Here is a 19,937-nt window from a genome sequence, read left to right on the forward strand (position 1 = left end):
CCAGGCTCTGCACATCCCTGGCAGCCCATGGGGATGAATAGGAGGCAGAATGAGCTCTGTCCATGTCCCTGTCCTTGTCCCCAAGTGGCACTTTGTCCTGGGATAGCTGGGAATGGCAGGCAGAGCATGAACCCCCATAAACAGAGCAGAGAACAACAGGCAGGTGGGGAGGGATGGGATGGGATGGGATGGGATGGGATGGGATGGGATGGGATGGGATGGGATGGGATGGGGTGGGGTGGGATGGGATGGCATGGCATGGCATGGCATGGCATGGCATGGCATGGCATGGCATGGCATGGCGTGGCTGCCCTGAGCCCACTCCAGCAGGATGGAACCTCCTCACCTGAGCAGCCAGACCCCAGCCCTCACCCACCATGGCCAGGACATGCAGCCCCTCCACAGCCCAGCACTGAGGTCCAAGCCCTGAGGCCAGTGAGCCACCAGCTCCCAGAAACGTTTATCCCTTCTGGGACTATTAAACCAGCCTCCCAAATTCTCCATGCAGAGGCTGCTGCTCTGTCAGGTTTTAGCAGCACTTGGGCAGTGAGAGAGAGCAGCTGCTCTGGAGCCCCAGGCAAAGAGGAGCTCAGGGATGGGAGCTCAGGGATGGGAATTCAGGGATGGGAGCTCAGGGATGGGAGCTCAGGGATGGGAGTTCAGCAATGCCAGCTCTGGGATGCCAGCTCTGGGATGGGAATTCAGGGGTGCAAGATCAGGGATGTTCGGGAATGGGAGCTCAGGGATGGGGGCCCAGGGATGCTCAGGGATGAGAGCTCAGGAATGCTCAGGGATGCTCAGGGATGCTCAGGGGTGCCAGCCCAGGCATGCTCAGGGATGGGAGCTCGGGGATACTCAGGAATGCCAGCTCAGGGATGCCAGCCCAGGGATGCTCAGGAATGCTCAGGGATGCTCAGGAATGGGAGCCCAGGGATGCTCAGGGATGCCAGCTCAGGGATGTGAGCTCAGGGATGGGAGCTCAGGGATGCTCAGGGATGCCAGCTCAGGGATGTGAGCTCAGGGATGTGAGCTCAGGGATGCTCAGGGATGCTCAGGAATGCCAGCTCAGGGATGGGAGCTCAGGGATGCTCAGGGATGTGAGCTCAGGGATGTGAGCTCAGGGATGCCAGCTCAGGGATGCCAGCTCAGGGATGCTGGTGTACAAGGCTCACAGCAGGAAGGCACAGCCTGGCGTGACGTCACAGCCCTGCTAACGCAGATCCTGCTCTGTGCATTCACAGGCAGAGCCACATCCAGGGTCACAGCAGCCTTTTCCCGACGCACGTGGCAGATTACAGAGCAAGCACAGAATCCACAGCACACGGGATCCTCACCCTGCCCTGAACTCTGCATAGGGCACGAGAGTTTCTGGCTGGCAGAATCACACTGGCAGCTACCAAGGGACCAACACAGCTCCTCCATCCCCACCAAGCCCTTCCACCCAAGTGACAAACATTCAGCAAAGCCACTGGGCTGGATGCCCCATTGGAAAACACCTGCAGTCACTTACAAAAAAGTCATTGGTGGTGGATTTGGATGGTGGTGGCTGAAGAAACTCCCAGCCAGGCTGGCAGCCGGGACAGAGCCTCATTTATCTGCAGGCTGCCACACACACTGCCCATTGGTGCTATTTTCAGGCCCTGTGCCCCACATGCAGACACAAACACCTCCACTCCCCACTCAGACATCCCAGGTGAGCAGGGGGTGAAGCCAAAGTGCTGAGAAGGGCAGGGCCAGCTCCTGCCTCACATTTTCACCCAAAATTCATCCCTGTAGGGCACAAGTGCTGCCATACCTCGTGGGACCCACAGACACATCCAGCCCTCGCAGGGGCAGCTCCAGCAGCAAGGTGCCAGTGCACGCTGCTGAATCAACCTGGCAATGCCAGGCTCTCGACCCCTCACCCTTCACACAGAATCATCTCCTCTGTTTAAGCAGCACATTCAAGTTTTGCTCTGCAAGCCAATCTTGTGCCAAGCTGTTGTTTTCCCACCCGCCCATCCAGCAGGACCGGCGCTGCCAAGGGCAGGCACGGGCACGTCCCTGCGCCGGCATCCGCGGGCTTTGCCCTGGGGCAGAGCAAGCGCCAGCCCTGCCCACCCCGATGCAAACTCTTTAAAAGCTCCCAGCATAACTCACTGCTGCTCCGAGTTAGCGAAGTCTGTTGGAAAAGGCCGGGGGAGAGCGGTCAATCCGCTTCTGCCTCCACATTCCTGGAGCAGGGCACCGCGCTGCTCCCGCCCGGAGACACAGCCAACAGAAAGAGCTTTTGTACAGCCCTCTGAAGGTCCTTTCCGTGAGAGCCAAGAGTCCCCGTGGAGGCAGCCAGAGCCTCGGCTCCGTTCCCAGCGCAGCTCTCGCAGTCCGGATCCCAGCAGGGACGCAGCTCCGGGCTGCGCTGCGCACGGTGACAGCACAGCCGGGCCCGGAGGGGCCCAAGCACGGCTCCACCGCCCCCTGCCCCACCTGGGCCGCACCCCCGACACCTCCTGGGCCAACGCTGCCCATGCCCAGGCGCTGCGGCAGAGCCCGGTCCCGCACGTACCCGTGGGGGTCGCACTGTGCGCACCCCACGGTGCCGGGGGTACGGGACCAGCCGGGGTTACCGGGTCCCGCTCGGAGAGGGAACCTCGCTAAAGTTCCGCTCAAGAACTTCCCCTCCCTCCTGACCCCTCCGGGCCGGGGTCCCGCCGCCCCCGCCGCCCCTGCCCCTGTCCCGTTGGGATGGAGCGCGGGGAGCGGGGCGAACACCCGGCCCCGATCCCGAATCCCGGGGCCTTTCCAGCGCATCCCCCGCCACCTCCCGCAACTTTCCTAAGCCTGCAACTGCCCGTGCCCACAGCCCGGCCCCGCGGCCGCCGCTACCTGCCCAGCCGCCCGGCTCCGCCGCCGTCTGCAGCATCCTCCCGCCGGCTCCTCGCTCCCGGCCGTGCAAGCGCGCTCTCGGAGGAGGAGGAGGAGGAGGAAGAGGAGGAGGAGGAGGAGGAAAGGAGGGGGGGATGAAGGCAGCGCGCGCGCCGCCGCGGTCCAACCCCCCCTCGGCGCCGCACGGAGTGGGAGGGGGAACGGCAGCGGCGCATCCCGGTGCTGCATCCCGGGGCTGCATCCTGCAGCTGCATCCCGGGGCTGCATCCCGGAGCTGCATCCCGCAGCTGCATCCCGGGGCTGCATCCTGCAGCTACATCCCGGTGCTACATCCCGGTGCTACATCCCGGTGCTGCATCCCTGGGCTACATCCCACAGCTGTAGTCCCGGTGCTAAATCCCAGCGCTGCATCCCCGTGCAGCATCCCGGGGCTGCATCCTGCAGCTCCATCCCGGTGCTACATCCCGGGGCTGCATCTCGCAGCTGCATCCCAGTTCCGCATCCCGCAGCGGCGCCAGCGCCTCGGGGCCATCCTCCCGTCGCGCACCCCTCGGTCACGGCTGCCCTGAGCTGGGATGGTGGCACTGAAGGTGGAGGAGCTGCCCAGGCTCTTTCCGGGGGGTTTGAGGGGTCGCTGAGCTGTGTGGCTTGGGGCGCATAGGGGGGGGTGACACCGCGGGGCTGTGGGGAGGACACCCGAATTTCTCAGGGTCCTGGGATGCTGTGCGTGACCAGCGCCCCGGAGAATGAGGGGTCAGGTCTCAGACCCACACCCTGAGTGGCACAGACAGCCCGGCTCTGCAGGGAGGTGACAGCCCCAGGGAGGTGACAGCCCCAGGGAGGTGACATGCAGTTCTTTGCCGATGGCAGAGCCCCTGCTCCGACCCATGTCCAGCGGGCAGGGACAGAACCACGGCCATGCCCGGCTGCTCCAGGATGGAGAGGCAGAGCCAAGGGGCGGGATGTAGGGAGGGGACGGCAGGGAGACGCTCCTGGCTCCTCTGTCATCGCAGCTGGGGCTCGAGGTGCCGCCAGGCAAAGGCGCCTCTGCCGCCGCGCTCAGCCTTGTGCTAAGATCAACAATTTTAAGTGCAAAAGTCTGAGCTGGGCTGTCGCTGTCATCGTTGTTAATATTTTAGCAGCTCCCAGAACCTTTCAGCGGGGCCACACAGTGCTGACACAGGAGAGGAGATAGAAAAGCCTCCTGCTGCCCGCCCCGAGGAATTCGCTGTCTAGACACGTTATATAATCACATTTTGCCCTCCTCCAGGACACTTTGCAGAGGTGCTCAAAGCACTTCCCAAAAACTGCTAATTGAGCTTTGGGAGGGAGCTGCTCTGGCCAAGAGCCCTGTGCTCTGGAGCAGGCACGCAGGGGCTCCTGCCTCCCGGAGCAGTTGCCTGCTCCCTGCTTTTCCACAAAAACACAGAACTGGTGCCAGGAGGCAGAGGTGGGATTGGTCCCTCTGCTGCCGCTGGCAGAGGCTGGAGGATGCAGAAACTGGGGCAGAGCTGCTCCAAACCCCCTCCATGCCTGCAGGATGCTCCAGGACCTGCCAGGGAGGAGGATGCCAGGAGCGAGGAGTCCCAGTCTGAGCTGCCTCTGGGTCTGGAGGTGCTGGAACTCGAGCAGGTGGCCCAGCAGCAGCAGATCCCTCCTGTCCACACCGGGAGTGCCTTTCCCCGCTGCTGGCAGAGCCAGGTCCCCAGGAGGCACCACTGAGCCTCAGCCTGGCTCACCATAAATCACCTCGGGTTTCCAGAGCCCTTTTGCCAAAGCTCAGTGCATTTGTTGGCTGTGCCGTCTGATTTTCACAGTGTAGGATGGGGTTTTTTCCGTCCCTATAAATAATTACAGGCGCTCTAATGGATCTCAAACTTTACTGTACCCTGGCTGTCAGGAGCCTGATGATGATGGTGTAGCCTTCCTCTCCAAGGAGCTGAGGCAGGGCTGGGTCTTCTCCACACTTTTTTCATTTACTTTAACCCTTCCAGCCTCATCCTGATGTAGGAATGTACCCTCTGTTGGCAGAGTGACTAAATGATCTTTTGTCTCGCTTTTATTTGAGCTGCAAATTAGAAATTCAATACGCAAAATTTGAGAAGAAACAGCTTAATACTCCCCTCCCATGGGGATCATAAAGTGCAGAGATGACCCACAGCTCCCAGAATTTCAGCACTGGGGATGCATGGATGCATTTCTTCCCCTCCATGTGAACTCTGGCTTCTCCCTTCCAAGGGCAGCCCTTCGTCCCTGTTTGTGCCAAGACCACGGTCACCCTCAGACATTTTGGGTTGCTGCAGATATCTCCAAAGCTGAAGACAAAACTCTAAATGAAGAGAAGGTCGTCTCCAGCTGCAGCACCCTGAAGTGCCACGGGACAGAGCAGCAGAGGGCACAGCACACCCAGCCCCTCCATCACATTGGAGCTGCTCATAAAATTTCTCCCAACCCCATTTTCAGTTCTGTACAGCAATTTTTGAGCATTTGAAAAGGCAGAAATGAGCCTCTGGGGAAACAGGATTGGGTGCTGCCAGGAAGGAGGGAGCTGTGAGGGAATGGGCACTGCCAGGAAGGAATGGGCACTCTCAGGGCAATGTTTCCTCTTTCTTCTTCTTTCTGGAGCTCAGCAGCTCTGCTTTCAGTAAACAGGGATTTTGACAACCAGAGCAATGTTCTTCATCCTTTGGCAGCTCTGACCTGCCCCCAGACAGGGAGGTGCTGGCACTGCCAGGGACACTGGGGTGGCAGCTCTCCAGTGACACAGGTGATGGTAGGGGTGACAAGCTGTCCCAGCCACGATCCCATTGAGACATTGCCAATCCCAAATGTGGAACCAGAGCAGCCCAGGGGAGGAGGATCCCTCCTGCAGCACCCACTGGGTTCTGTCAGAACCCAGGGCATTGCTCTGGCTGCCCTGGATGGCTCAGAGACCTTGGCACGGAGTCAAAACCACCTTTTGTGCCTTTGATTTTAACCCATGGAAACATTTACCAACTTTGTGTGAGGATTTACAAGCCACAAGAGTTTGAGTAGAGCGATAGTTAATTTGTCACAGGGTGAAAAAGTAGAATTTGGGGGATTTAGAATGGGGGCCCAAGAGGCAAGATGGAGGAATCTGGGCCTGTCCTGTCCTCCTTCTCCTCCTTCTTGTCCTCCATCTTCTGGGTGATGGTGACACTTCTGGATTGGTTTAAAGACAGACTGTCTAACATAGGTGATAGGTATTGGAAAGTTATTGTAAATAAAGCCAACACCACCCCAAGGGCAGACACTGTGCCATGAACTGACCTGCCAGACAGACCTCAGCGGGTCAGAGACAGAATGTCACAGATAAGAGAAAATAAACAACCTTGAGAACCAGAACAGAAGAGTCTTGGCTTCTTCTTCGGTTGTGGGGCTGGGAAAAAAAGAGATTTTCTAATACCTTGGGAGCCATTTCAACCACAAAAAACCTGAGAGGGTCCCACACCAGCAGCTGCCTGCAGTGCCCATCTCTGTGCCATCCCCTGGCAGGGCCAGCACAGGCAGAACTCAGATTTCTGGGCACAGCAGGCCATGGGAGACAGGTGGGCAGAGGAAGGGCCGTGCTCAGGGGCCAAGCCAGCCAAGGAAGGTCTGTGTGGGGTGATCAGACCCAGCAGCACTTTCCAGGAAGCCTCTCTGGCTCCTCAGCCAAGCTGCTCCAGCAGCTGCCGTGGCCATTCAGCAGCTGTTGAGCTGTAATTGCTCATTGAGTCATAATTTATTTTTTTTCCCCCACTGAAAGCAGCACTGTCAGGGAATTAAAATCTTTTCAAAAGCCCATAAAGATTTCATAAACGTTTCAGAGCCAGAGCAAGGGAGGGGTTTAGCACCTTCACAGCCAGGATGCAGGGAAGGCAATGAGCAGAGCAGCAGGGGAACCCTGGACAGCTGTAACTGGTTAAAGGAACAACAGCACTGGGCAGCAGCAGCAGCAGCCCATGGGGAGCTGAGCGAGCCCAGGTGGGCTCCAGGTGGTTCAGTTCACCTTGATTGCCATGGCACATGTTGGCATGGCCTGTGGGGGACGGGGGTGTGACAGCACAGCAGCTCCAGACGCCGGGAGAGCACAACGCTGACACGGGCAGTGCAGCTGCAGCTCTTGGCTCTCACCTGCTTCTCATCAGCTCAGGCAGCAGCGACCCAGCTCTGGCCAGGTGGGAAGTTCAACCTCAAACCAGTGTGGGTGAGGGGCACTGACCCCACAAACACCCTTGGTTGAATTCAGACGAGCCTGAGGTGTCCTCAAAAGCAACGATTTGCACTCAGGAGCTGCTGTAAACATGGAATGAGGTTTTCCAGCGCTGCAGCCCTTCCCACATGTGCAGGTGTTTGCAGGTGACAGAGGAGCTGTGTTCCCAGAGCAGCCCCTGCACCAGCCTGGGCACCTGCTATTTTTAGTGTGAGCTGCCTTTGATGGTCTCTGTGAGCTCTGTAAGATATCTGGGCCAGGCACATGCAGCTCCCACAGCCCCATCTGCCACAAGATGCTTCTCAAGGCAGGAATTGGGGATGCTGGATCAACCCAGACAGGACCCATGTGCCTTGAGGGATTGAATGGGGAGAATCTGTGCCCTGAGAGCCTGACAGAGCTGGGTTGTGGTTTGCAGCCCAGGATCTGAACAGCCATATCACAGGGAAAGGATAACCCTAAAACTAATCGTGATCCTAATCCGAAACCTAACCCTAACACTGACCCTAACCATAACATTAACCCCAAGGCTACCTCCAAAACCTAACCCTAACCCTAATCCTTACCCTAATCCTAACCCTAACCCTGACCATAAACCTCACCCTAAACCTAAACCTAACCCTAACCCTGATCTTAACCCTAACCCTGACACTGACACTAACCATAACAGGAACCCCAATGCTACCTCCAAAACCTAACCCTAACCCTAACTATAAATTTTACCCTAACCCTAATCCCTACCCTAATCCTCACCCTAACACTAACCCTGGCCCTAAAACTCAACCTAAACCTAAACCTAACCCTGAATTTAACCCAAATCCTAACACTGACCCTAACCATAACACTAACCCCAATGCTACCTCCTAACCCTAAACCTAACACTAAATTTAACCCTAACCTTAGCCCTAATCCCTACCCTAATCCTAACCCTAACCCTGACCCTAAACCTCACCCTAACCCTGACCCTGATCTTAACCCTACTCCTAACACTGACCCTAACCATAACCTTAACCCCAAAGCTACCTCCAAAACCTAACCCTAACTCTAAATTTAACTCTAAGCCTAACCCTCAACTTCACCCTAATCCTTACCTTAACCCTTAACCTGGCCCTAAACCTCACCCTAACCCTAAACCTAACCCTGAATTTAACCCAAATCCTAACACTGACCGTACCATAACACTAACCCCAAGGATACCTCCTAACCCTAAACCTAAATTTAACCCTAAGCTTAACCCTCCCCCTGACCCTAACCCTAATCCTCACCCTAACCCCACCCCATGGGCACCACAGCCCCATTCTCTAACTGGGGTGCACAAACAAGAGCACAAAGGGGTCAGAGCTGAGCTGGGCCCCCATTTGGGCACCCATGGGTGCAGGAACTCCCCCACAGCTGCAGGAGTGAAAGAGGGACCCCAGCACTGCCCCTGGGACCCGCTGGCCCCAGCACTGGGCATTGCTTTGAGAGGCACCAATAATTCCCTGTCAGGGGAGAGGCCGCTGTTATTTTGTGGCCCTTGTTATTTCCTTCCTATTGTAACTTTTAATTAAAATCTACAGAAGGCTGATAACTGCTCCCTCTGCATAATTGCAAGGAGTAAATCTTGTTATATAGGAAAGTGTTTTTTTTAATTTTTCATGGATTTATTTTTAAGGGAGAGCAACACTTTGGTGGGATCTGTGAGCCCCAGTGACATTATCAAAGAGGAACAAAGATGGGTTTATTACCTGTTCCCCATAAAACTGTTATTTTAGGGGAGTTTTGTGCTTCCTCCTAATGAGATGAATTGCACCAGCTTCATTTGCTGTAGGAGGAAAATTAAAATGAAACTGATAAGAGCCCAGCCTCTAGCTCCTGACTTACCTCCCAATTATAAATGAAAGCTCACAGGCATTCCAGAGATGGGGCTTGATGTCTACATTAATTATAAATAAATTATCTACACTTAATGTTTAAATGAAATTTCAGATAAAGCTTTATATTTAGAAAAAGTGTTGCATCAGTGCATAAATATTTATGCAAGGAGTCTGGGTGAGCTGCTGCTGCTTCAGCAGAGCTGGAGCAGGGAGCCCTGCCTGGCTGTTGGGAGGGGGTGGCACTGAGCCCACCAGGAGGGGAACAGTCCTGGGACAGTTTAGGACAGTCCTAAAGCTGGGTTTTGCTTTCCTGGGGTTTGCAGAGGGGAGGTGATGGGACACTGGGCACGTGTCAGCCTGATGTTCTCAGAGCAGCAGCCCGCAGCCAGGGAGGACAGTGACAGTGACAATTCTCCATGCTCTCATCTTTCTCCACCCTCAGGACCTCGTGGCAATGTCCCACAGGACCCCCGAGGTGGTGCCAGGGCTGGGGTGAGCCTTTAATGCAGCCAGAGTGGAGGAGGAGAAATCTGACAGGCCCAGCTGAAATGTGTGTGGGAAAACAGTAAAGGAGGACAAATAAAATGGATTGAAATTGTTCAGCCCCAGTCACTCTGTGAAGGAGTCCAGGTGAGCTCCAGGCAGAATCCAGCATCCTGAGGTGGGATATCAGCCCTGGGACACAGAGAGCTGCCTGTGCCCACACTCCTGGCCAGCCCTGGGGTCTGCTTCATGCCATCAGAATCTGGGATGCAGCAACTTTCCAGGGCCAGAAATGCGTTTGTCTGATTTCTTTCTGATGCCTGAAACAGAGCACCCCTGTCAGGGAGAACATCCCTGTCAGGAAAACCATCCCTGTCAGAAAGAACATCCCTGTCAGGAAGAACATCCCTGTCAGAAAGAACACCCCTGTCAGGAAGAACATCCCTGTCAGGAAAACCATCCCTGTCAGGAAGAACATCCCTGTCAGAAAGAACATCCCTGTCAGGGAGAACATCCTGGCCAGGGCAGAGCATCCCAGCCAAGGAGAACATCCCAGGGGAGATGTTCCATTTCCCAAGGAAAATATCCCAGGCAGGGAGAACATCCTGGGCAGGGAGAACATCCCAGGCAGGGAGAACATCCCAGGCAGGGAGAAGATCCCAGCCAGGTGCACACAAGAGCCACCAGCGAGGGCTGAGCAGGCAGAGCCAGGCTCAGCTGGCCCAGGAATTTTAGCAGGGTCACCTTTGGTATCAGAGCACTGCACAGTCCTTTCTCTGCAATGGGAGCAGTATCTCATTTCTTCCTCAATTAGCTCCTGATTATCAGTGTCCCAGGGCCCCTTTCCAGTCTCTGTTTAATGCACCATTAATAATTCATTTCTCAGATAGCAGGAACGCAGCGCGAGGTTGGGGCTTTGTGACTAATAAGCACCAGAGCAACTCTCTCATCTCCAAGGGACAAATGAAGGCAACAAAAATAAAGTGGAAGAATCAAAGATAATCTGTTTTGTGGCCTTTAATCAAACACTGCATAAAGGGTTTGATTACTCAGGTGAAGAACACACTCACACACTGGGCTCCCACTCCTCAGCAGCATCATCCCCATCCCACCACCTTCCTGGCACAGAGGGAAATTGAGGCACCTCGAGTCAAAACCAGGGCTGCCCTCCTCCTAGGGTTAGAAATTGAGATACAAACTAGACCTTTCCTCAAGCTGGAAAATCCCAGGAGCAGATTTCCCGTTGCCCAGCAGAGCTGAGGAGTTGCACGCAGGCTGGCAGCTGCACATTAAGTGTGACGGGTTTCTGACAGATCCAATTATAAAGCCAAGCCTCAGCAGAATTGCAGCCCTAAGATTTAGTGCATGAAATTCTGTTTGGGGGATTTTTTGGATATTGAAGCTCGTGCCAGGGGTCCCTGCAGGCCCCAGACTGTGTCTGGGTCTCACCCCACCGTGCTGTGTCCCCTCCCTGCCACATCCTGCCAGTGCCCAGCCCAAATTGTCACCTAAAAATGGCAAGGAGGAGAGTGGCCACCCCAGGCAGTGCTGAGGAAGGGGGGATCTGCAGCCCCCCTGCCCCACAGAGACGTGCCCTGGCCCAGGGACTGTCCCTGCCCCTGCAGGGGTCACACACGGGCTAGGAGCTGTAAATCATTTGATTCCCAGGAGCTGAGGATGTGCCCAGGCCTTTCCACACAGCCCTAGGATGGTATTTTTAGCCCTTTCCTAGAAAAACAAGGTGGGCATGTGTAATGGTCTTGTTCTCAGCTGACCAGGGACTTGGCTGCCCTGGGAATGTTCCTCAGAGGAAAGCAGCCAAGAAACCTCCAGGGACCGAAGGATCTGGGCCAGTGAGGACACGGGGATGTGAGTCCAGCTGCTCCCACAGTGCTTTGGTCTGAAGAGAGGTCAAGTCTCTTTGCCAGGCATGGGGCTGTTGTGCTCCAGCCAGTGCTGCATGAGCAGTTCCATCAAAACCCCAGGATTAAGGGGTTTGTTTTACTTTTTCTAAGTGGCTGAGAGCACAGGGTTGTGCCCTGCTGCTGCCAGGGGGCCCTGGGATCACAGGTGGGCACGAAGCTTGGGATGAAAGCTGGCAGCCTGCAGCACTGCTGCCATCAGATCAGAGCAGCATCACCATTCCCTGGCTCAGGAACCCAGGAGCTGTTGGGAAAACAGATTTTGCTTTTACATCTGCGAGGCTGTTCCATCCCCTGCCATCCACAGCTGAGCCCAGGCTGGCAGGAGCAGCCACAAGAGCAGTGCCAGGGGGCTCAGTGACTGTGGGGGGCTGGAGCCTCCCCAGTCCTGCCTTTGGTACCAGCCAGTGAAGGGCTGCAGCCCCTTCCCCAGGCTGGGATTGCCCCTTTGCACTGGCACCTCATGGTTGGGCTGATCCACACTGGGCACGGGATGCAGTGGGCACCAGAGTGCCAAGGAGCAGGGAGACCTCCCCAATTCCCCTGGGAAGGGCAACCCCTGCTCTGGCCATCCCCACCCTGGTGCTCCTGCCCGGCTGTGCCACTGGCTGGGCTGGCAGCACACACCACATGCCAGGGAGCTGTTTGAACCCAAGCAGAATAAACCTGCACTGGTTGTATTTCCTGCCTCCCACTCGGGGGCACGAGGGAAATTGTTTGATGCTAATCCCCTTGTTTAATCCAGCAGCATCCTGAGATGCCAACAGGCAGGATTAACTCCTGCAGCAGGACAGGGACACCCTGCACGCTTCACAGGCTCCCAGGCAGAGACAAAATGGGGAGAGGGCTTCTGGGTTGTGTTGTGATCTCAGGGTTTTCCTCAGAACCTCAGGTCCCCTCCCCTGGGCCAGGAGCATGGGGCAGGATGGAGCCACCCTCAGGGCAGGACCCCCACCTTTATTTATCTCTTTGATAAAGGTGTGCCTGGGGTCCTGCTTTGGCTGCTCTGTGCCCTCCTTGCTGCAGACCTGCCCTGGATTTCAAATTTCAATTTGCCTGACTTTATCTTTCAGCCCCAGTTCTCATCATCCCTCTCTGTGAGCCAAGTTAAAGAGCCCTTTAATACCCAGCAGTTTTCTCCCCAGGAAGACACTTGCATGCTGGAATCGAGTCACATCTCAGGCTCCTTCCTGATAACAGCCTGAGCACTAAATCCCACTAAACTCCACCCTGGGGAAAGGGCTGACCTGAGGCACGGCCAGGTGGAGGAGCCAGAGGTTTTCCAGCTGGTGCCTCGAGAGGGGAATCAGAGCTTTCTGACGCACTGCTGACAAATGAAATGAGCTGTGAAAAAGAAATTGCTGCGTTGCCGTGACTCTGTGAGCACAGCCAGGGGCACGGGGGGTGCTGGGGCAGGAGGCCACAGGAGCTCCTGGGGCTGTGCCCATCCTGGCAGCCCGTGGGCAAGGGGCAAAGCCCTTCAGGGTGCTTGTGCCAGCAGAACTTGCTGCAGCAGCTGTTTGCCTGCGGTGCCCCTCTCTGCTTACAGATAATGGCTGGGACAGCAGTGGAGCTGAGATAAGCAAAGGTGCTTCGAGCCACAGACTTCTCCCAGCCTGGGGATTGGGCCACGGGCTCTGAAGGATGCCAGTCCTGAAGGATGCTGGCTCAGGAGGATGCCAGCCCTGAAGGACACAGAGCAAGGTCACAGCAGTGATCACTGCAGCTCAGCTGCTCCCTGCTGCCAGGCCCAAGGTGACCGAGCCCCTGGGAAGGAGAAATCAAATGCAGATGATGTTAAAGCAGGGATGCAGAGGGAAGAATAAGCAGAGGATGGATACAAACCCACCTCCAAAGCCCAGAGAGACTCACAGTGCTGTCCTGGTCCCACATTCCATAACATCAGCTGCACCCCCTCAAAAAGGGGCAAGTTTTGTTACAGAAATTCTGGTTTGGGGCTGTCCCAAAAGGACAGACAGATCTGCCAGGGTTGTGGGCACCCACTGGGCTAACTCACAACCTGAATTCTCCAAGCACAAATCAGGGCAATTTGAGCTGAGCAAAACGCTCTGGGGTCCCTGTGGGAGGGATCCTGCCTAGGGAGCAGGAGGAGAGGCCATCCCAGCCCACAAGGAGCTACAAATAACTCAAATGGCCTCATTACCCAGTTTCTGATGCACGGGAGCTTGCTTTCCCCGGGGCCATGTCCACCTGGGAGCAGGGCTATGTGTGCCTGGCGCCGCGGGAGCCTCTGCTCCCCTGCTCACGTCCTTGTCCTCCTGCAGCTCCCCCTGACCCTGCCGAGCATCCGCAGGGGGGTCCCCGGGCCAGCAGCAGCACGTGTGGCAGGGACACGCCTGGAGCCGCAGGTGCGAGCGCTGCAGCCCCTGTACCGGCCGGGGCATCCCCCGGGCCCCGAGGGATCATCTCCCAGTTCCCCGAGCATCCGCCGGTTCCCCGGGAATTCCCCGGTACTTGCTGGATCATCTCCCGGTTCCCCGGGCATGCTTTGATCCCCCCAGATCGTTTCCAGGTTCCCCGAACATCCCCCGGTCCCTCCGGATCATTTCCCGGTTCCCTAACATCTCCCGGTTCCCCGGGCATCCCCCGGTCCCCTCCGATCGTTGCCGGTTCCCCGGGCATCCCCCGGTCCCCTCCGATCGTTCCCCGGTTCCCCGGGCATTCCCCAGCCCGGCGCGGGGCTCCCTCTAGCGGCTGACGGCGGGACAGCACTGCCGGTCCGGGGCTCGGTACCGAATCCCCCGGTACCGAATGAATCCCTCGGTACCGAATGAATCCCTCGGTACCGAATCCCCAGGTACCGAATCCCCAGGTACAGAATCCCTCGGAACCGGATCCGCCGGTACCGAATCTCTCAGTACCGAATGAATCTCCTGGTACCGAATGAATCCCTTGGTACCCAATCCCTTGGTACCGAATGAATCCCCTGGTACCCAATCCCTCGGTACCGAATCCCTCAGTACTGAATGAATCCCCCGGTACCCAATCCCTCGGTACCGAATCCCTCAGTACTGAATGAATCCCCCTGTACCCAATCCCTCGGTACCGAATCCCCCAGTACTGAATGAATTCCCCCGGTGCCCAATCCCTCGGTACTGAATCCCTCAGTAGTGAATTAATCCCTCGGTACCCAATCCCTCGGTACCGAATCCCTCAGTACTGAATGAATCCCCCAGTACACAATCCCCCGGTACCGAATCCCTCAGAACTGAATGAATCCCCCGGTACCCAATTCCTCGGTACCCAATCTCCCGCACGCCCATTCCTGCGCCCGATCCCGGTCCCAGTTCCTGCCACAGCCCCGCGGCTCCCCCGCAGCTCGGACGCTCCCCAGGCCGCTCCCAGGTGAGACCGAGGGGACGCGGGGAGCCCCCCGGGACCCCTGGGGCTGCCCCAGAGGGGTTCAGGCTCGTTCTGCACCTCGGGAAGGGTCGGTCTCGGGTGGGTGGGTGAGATGGGTCGCTCAGGGCACTGTCTGTGGCTGGGGTAGGGCTGGGGCAGCCTCACAGCCTCTGTCCCCTGGAGACCCCTGTTCTGCTGGCACAGGGTACAGTGGGTTGTGGCTCTGGGGCAATTTTCCCCCCTCAAAGCCTCCTGTACCCAACCAGCTCTTGCCACGAGTGATGCAGCCACTCTTCCCCTTCAGTCTAGCATGTGTGTTTTAATGGGAAGCCATCAAGTTCATAAATCAGAGTGTCCTGGACCCACAGAAATGATGGTTCTCCTGGCAGGGTTGTGGAGGAGAAGGCAGCAGCACGGGGAGCAAGGTTTGGGTGGTTTTCAGTGCCAGCATCTCATCCTTTCTACATGGGTGCAGCAAAGCTCCTTCAGCAGCCATGGGCTCCAGGCGGGACAGGCTGCTGAGGCTCAGATCAGCAAGGAAAAGAGGAGTGAGCCATGGCTCTCTGTCCAAGGGTTGAGGAAGCCTCCCCTTTTCATGCAGTACCTTGAAAGCACCCTGGGAATGGTCCTCTTCCGAACAGAGCCCGTGCTACAAGGACAGGCCGTAGGTGCCAGAGCAGTACTCCACGTAGTCAAAGGCCTCGATGGGGAATGTCACAGCCCCCCACTTCTTGTACCTCCTCTTCTCTGCTGGTGTCTCCACCACGAAGCTTTTGATGCAGAGGACAGGCAGCTTCACCTGGCGGTACAGCATCTCCATGCCCCAGTCCTGTGTGGGCAGGGAGGGGACAGTCACCCGAGGCACACACGGCGTCCCCAGGCTGCAGGGCCACAGGGAGGGGACAGTTCCTTGCTCCCAAGGCGTGTCCCTCCACAGGAGACAGCCTGTGTCCATGTCCCACAGCACACACGTGGCACAGCTCACAAGGCTCAGCCCTTCCTGTCCCTCCAGCTGTGCCTGGGCTGCAGACACTGGGGAATTGTGGTGCTCACCTGGCTGCAGTCGTTGCAGGAAATGCGGCAGCCGGGCTCCCAGTCCTTGAAAGTCCTCGGGAACTGTATTTTCCCAGAGGAAACTCTGTAATATGACCTGGAAGGAAGGGGCCATCAGGGTTGGGGTGAAACACTACACACCCAGCCGGCCAAAAGTGTCTCTGGGGTGAAACACCACACATCCAGCCGGCCAAAAGTGTCTCTGGGGTGAAACACCACAGTGCTGCTATTTGGCACAGCAGCAAGGGCCAGACTAGCTCAGGCACGTCCTGATGGCTATATTGGTAATATTCCAATAACTCCCCTTACCCCTCTGCCTGCCCCTGAGCCCCCTACCCGAATTTGGGGTTGACATTGACGTGGTGCATGCCCTCCACGGTGCGGATGTCGCTGCCCCGGCACACGGGCCTGCTGCAGTTGATGCAGTACAGCTGAACAGCAGACGCCTGGTGCAGCTGCCTCCGCTCGCTGATCCTGGACTGCTTCAGCAGCCAGCTGGCCACAGCCACCCTCTGCAGCTCCTGGATCTGGGGGGGACAGGGGGGTGTCACCAGAATGTGCTTTGAGCTGTTTGATTTTCCAGCATCAGTCTCATTACATGGTTATGACAATGGGAAGGAAGATGCCAGCAGCTCACATCCCAGGCAGCAGACACAGAACTTAATGTTACAACTTACTTCGTAAGTTTTTTGACCAATCACACAAAGCAAAAGCACATTGACAGTAGTTCTATCCAACCACTATAAGCACACGTACCTTTGGTTAAAAGAATGCTTGCCTATTTCAAATACAATACCTGCTTGTAGGCCTTAAAACACAATGCACAGAGCTCCATTATTAAGCTTCAAACTTCCTAATATCTTGCTAGATAAACTTTTCTGTAGCTTAGAGAGTTATTCTAGACAAGCGTTAATACACAGACCATTTTTCTATTTGTCTTTGCTTTTCTACTTTCTAAATAATTTTTCTGCAGACCAATCTCACGGCTGCTGCTTAGCTCTAATCACAGTTCTGCTGTCTCTGAGGCCTGCCTTTTGCAGCTTTCCCAAAACCCTCTGATTTTGTGGATTCCCACAGCGGGGGACAGGGGTCAGCAAAGGACAGATGGGAGACACAGCAAGATCCACGGATACCGAGGGAGGCATTATCAGCACAGACCAGGAGGGCAGGGCAGGATGGGCACACGCTGGTGAGGCCCCTCACACAACCCCACCCCAGGATCTGGGGAATCTGCATCTCTGCTTCTCTGAGACAGAGCAAGCAGCAAGAGCTGCCTGGCCCTGCCAGACCCACGGCAGCACCCAGCACCCACCTTTTGGAAGTACTCCTGCTCAGGCATGGCTTGCACTGCCTGAATCGCCCTCTTCATGAGCTCCACCAGCTCCTCATTGAGCAGCTCTCGGGTCACCTCTCTGGTGTTGGCTTTGGCAAGGACAGAGTAGACGCTGTTCTCAGCACGGGCACGGCCCCGGGCCTGCAGGGCAAGGTTCAAATGTTGCAGTCAACAGATGAGGGACACAGCCAACCCTTCTGTGCCACCCTGTGAGGACGGAGCCACCTCCACCCTCCTCTGCGCCTTGCCAAGGAGATGGGCTCATCCCCAAGGAGCTGCCTGCAGGGAATGCAAGAGCCACCATGTCCCACCCCTGCGCCTTTGGGGGATCCTGGCAGAGCCAGAGGGAGCCTGGGCAGCACCTGCATCATGGCAATCTCGTTGGTCATCAGCCCATAGCGGACCACGATGTTGCACTCGGGGATGTCCAGGCCCTCCTCAGCCACACTGGTGGAGAAGAGCAGGTTGAGAGCTCCCTGACGGAACTGCTTGATCACATCCTGCTGCTCATTCTGGGTAGACAGAGGGGCGATGCTTCAGCAGCTGTGTAGGGCTCTGAGACCCCCAAAATCTGCAAAGCGGGGTCGGTGCAGCTCCTGCCCACCCTCCCTGCACTCACCTGCGTCATGTGCCTGGTCTGGTTGCTGTAGCCGGCGCCGGTGAGGACGGCGGCCCTGATGTGCTGCCCACGGAGCGTGGCCGTGCTCTGCAGCCAGCTCAGCAGGCTGTGGGCACTCTGCCTTGTCTTGGTGAACACAATGCCACGAGAAGTGCCCAGGGGCTGAAAGTGCTCACGCAGGATCCCCTCCAGCTTGGCCAGCCTGGGGTTCTCATAGCGGTGATCCCCAGCAAGCGCCTGCAGGCTGGCCCTGTTCTCTGCACAGGTGACAGGAGTGTCAGAGACACCCCAAATGCAGCCAGCATCAACACCCTCCAGGCCCCTCAGTTACCCTCAAATGTGGTGCTGAGGAACTGTTCGGTGGGGTCCTTCTCATCCCTCTCAGAGCTGTAGAACTGCTGGAGGCACTGGAAGGCGTCCACCATCCTCACGGTGTCGTTGATCAGCAGAGCGTCATTGTACTTGCGCAGGTGCAGGGCGCACACCCGCGTCTTGCGACAAAACATCTCGGTAGCTGCCAGGGCAGGGGACACGGCAGTCACAGCCTGTCCCCATGGCCCAGCCCTGCCACACCCTCCCTGGCACAGCCTCACCTCTCTTCTCCAGCTCCACAATGCGCTGCTCGTAAACCTGCGTGCCAAAGTCCCGTGGGAAATCCGGCTTCTCCATGAACTGCTGGATCTGCACCATCACCTTCTTCAGCTGATCGCCAAAGGGGTCCTGGCAGCAGAGAGGGGCTCAGGGACATGGGAATTGTGGCTGCTTGCATGGCCCAGACAGTTGTGGGATCCCCCAGCACCAAAGCTCTGGGTCAAATGATTTTTCACACTTTCAGATGAAGGTGCCTCACACAGCAGGGCTTGGGGGGGTCTCATCTTCCACCCAGTGAGCAGCCCCATGCCTCTGAGCAGCCATCCCTCACCTGTGATCTCTCCTGGCACAGGTCATACTGCTTCTTGGGTTGGGGGACGTGGCTCTGCAGGTGCTGCAACTCGTCCGGCACCAAAGTGATCTTCTCAGTGTCCAGGTTGGCACAGATCTGAGAAGCAAAAGACCCTGCTTCCACCCTGAGCCCAGCTGCCCAGGACAATGCTACTCACCCAGTGAGTTTGGGGATGACTCCTCCAAGCTCCCAGCACCCACACACCTGGGCATCAACCCCCGTGCCAAGGAACACCCTGCTGAACGCCAGGGGAAGCCGTGCTGAAACAGCACAGGGGGCACAGGACGCACCTGCAGGATGTGCTCTACGGCCCCCTCAAAGGATGTTGCCCCCCCAGTGCCAGGGGATGCCGTCAGCCCCAGGACCTGTGGCAGGTCCTGCTCCCCACGGAGCTTGCGCTGGAGGTATCTCAGCATGATCTTGTTGTAGACAGCGTCCTTGTGGGTGTGGTGGCACTCATCTATCACCAGCAGTGAGAAATCTGGGGGAAGGGAGCAAGGTGTGACGGTTGGGGCTCAGCCACAGCTGTGGGGCCAGCAGTATTTGTAGTCTGGTGCCCACCTGTCAGCTCCACGTGCACGTCCTCCTCCGTGCTCACCAGGGCATTCTGCAGGATCTGCGCTGTGCAGATGACAACGTCGCTCTTCTTCACCAGGTCGGCGAAGAAGGTTTTGTGGCTGGTGTCCCCACTGATGGACGCCACCTTGAAGGTGTCCTGCAGCACGTGGAACTCCTTCTCGGTGTGCTGGTCCACCAGGTGCACCTGCGCCCACAGGACCACACTCAGCACCGGCCAGGACCGCCAGCGGTGGCTGTCGCGATCCCGGGGCAGGGCAGCACCTTGTTGACAAGCACGGCCACCTTGCCGTCCCTGCGGCTCTCCAGGTGCTGCCGGCAGACGTGCACGGCCACGCGCGTTTTCCCGGCCCCCGTGGGCAGCCAGACGATGCTGTTGCGGCCGCTCAGGGCCGGGGCCGCCGCCTCCCGCTGGTACCCCCGGAGCTCCATTCCCCGCAGTTCCACTCCCCGCTCTCCGCGTCCCGGAGCCGCCGCAGCCGCCGGGAAACGAAACTGGAGGCGGCGCTGAGAGCGGCGGGCGGAGCACGGGGAAGGAACAGCAAGGGGGGGCCACGCTGGCCGAGCTGGGGAAAACCGAGCCGAGCCAAGCCGAGCCGAGCCGCCCGCCTCGGGGATCTCCCGGGAGCCCCGGCTCCCAACTGGAAGCGAAACCAAAAGCGAGTGGAGCTCCCACAGAACCTCCCCGCACCCAGATCGCCCCTGTGC

At 57.4% G+C, this 19,937-nt stretch overlaps 2 protein-coding genes across 5 annotated transcripts in view; both read right to left on the reverse strand.

Moving 5' to 3' along the window:
* Positions 1-2,911, reverse strand: part of ZNF385C (zinc finger protein 385C) — a 69,083-nt gene extending 66,172 nt beyond the window's left edge. The window contains exon 1 of one of the 3 annotated variants that reach the window (XM_036398755.1): positions 2,866-2,911. In XM_036398755.1, the coding sequence (XP_036254648.1) occupies positions 2,866-2,902 (37 nt within the window). In that variant the 5' untranslated portion in view covers positions 2,903-2,911. Of the gene's footprint in view, positions 1-2,139; positions 2,163-2,865 lie in introns of those variants that run through there. The other 2 variants (XM_036398754.1, XM_036398758.2) reach the window with 2 other exon arrangements.
* Positions 2,912-15,004: 12,093 nt separating this feature from the next.
* Positions 15,005-19,873, reverse strand: DHX58 (DExH-box helicase 58). Of its 2 annotated transcripts, XM_036398817.2 has the most exons (13): positions 19,494-19,757; positions 19,215-19,416; positions 18,944-19,134; positions 18,633-18,749; positions 18,304-18,430; positions 18,042-18,224; positions 17,711-17,967; positions 17,454-17,603; positions 17,071-17,232; positions 16,095-16,285; positions 15,759-15,855; positions 15,310-15,534; positions 15,005-15,229 (listed from the first exon to the last, which is right to left on the reverse strand). In XM_036398817.2, the coding sequence occupies exons 1-12, from the start codon at positions 19,659-19,661 to the stop codon at positions 15,355-15,357; spliced, it is 2,025 nt and encodes a 674-aa protein (XP_036254710.1). In that variant the 5' UTR covers positions 19,662-19,757; the 3' UTR covers positions 15,005-15,229; positions 15,310-15,354. The 2 variants fall into 2 exon arrangements, with proteins under 2 accessions (XP_036254710.1, XP_036254709.1); XM_036398816.1 differs by having other exon boundaries at positions 15,005-15,534; positions 19,494-19,873.
* Between the last annotated feature and the right edge of the window lie 64 nt (positions 19,874-19,937).

Source organism: Molothrus ater, chromosome 27 (genome assembly GCF_012460135.2).
Source record: "Molothrus ater isolate BHLD 08-10-18 breed brown headed cowbird chromosome 27, BPBGC_Mater_1.1, whole genome shotgun sequence".
In the NCBI taxonomy this organism is placed as follows: domain Eukaryota; kingdom Metazoa; phylum Chordata; class Aves; order Passeriformes; family Icteridae; genus Molothrus; species Molothrus ater.

Bases quoted from the DNA above. Each gene is read 5' to 3' on its own strand.
- DHX58 (XM_036398816.1), bottom strand. From the start codon at position 19,661: ATGGAGCTCCGGGGGTACCAGCGGGAGGCGGCGGCCCCGGCCCTGAGC. The intron at 19,417-19,493 runs GTGCTGCCCTGC...CTGTGGGCGCAG, and splicing joins TGGCCGTGCTTGTCAACAAG to GTGCACCTGGTGGACCAGCA. The intron at 18,225-18,303 runs GTGAGGCTGTGC...CTGCCCTGGCAG, and splicing joins TGTGGAGCTGGAGAAGAGAG to CTACCGAGATGTTTTGTCGC.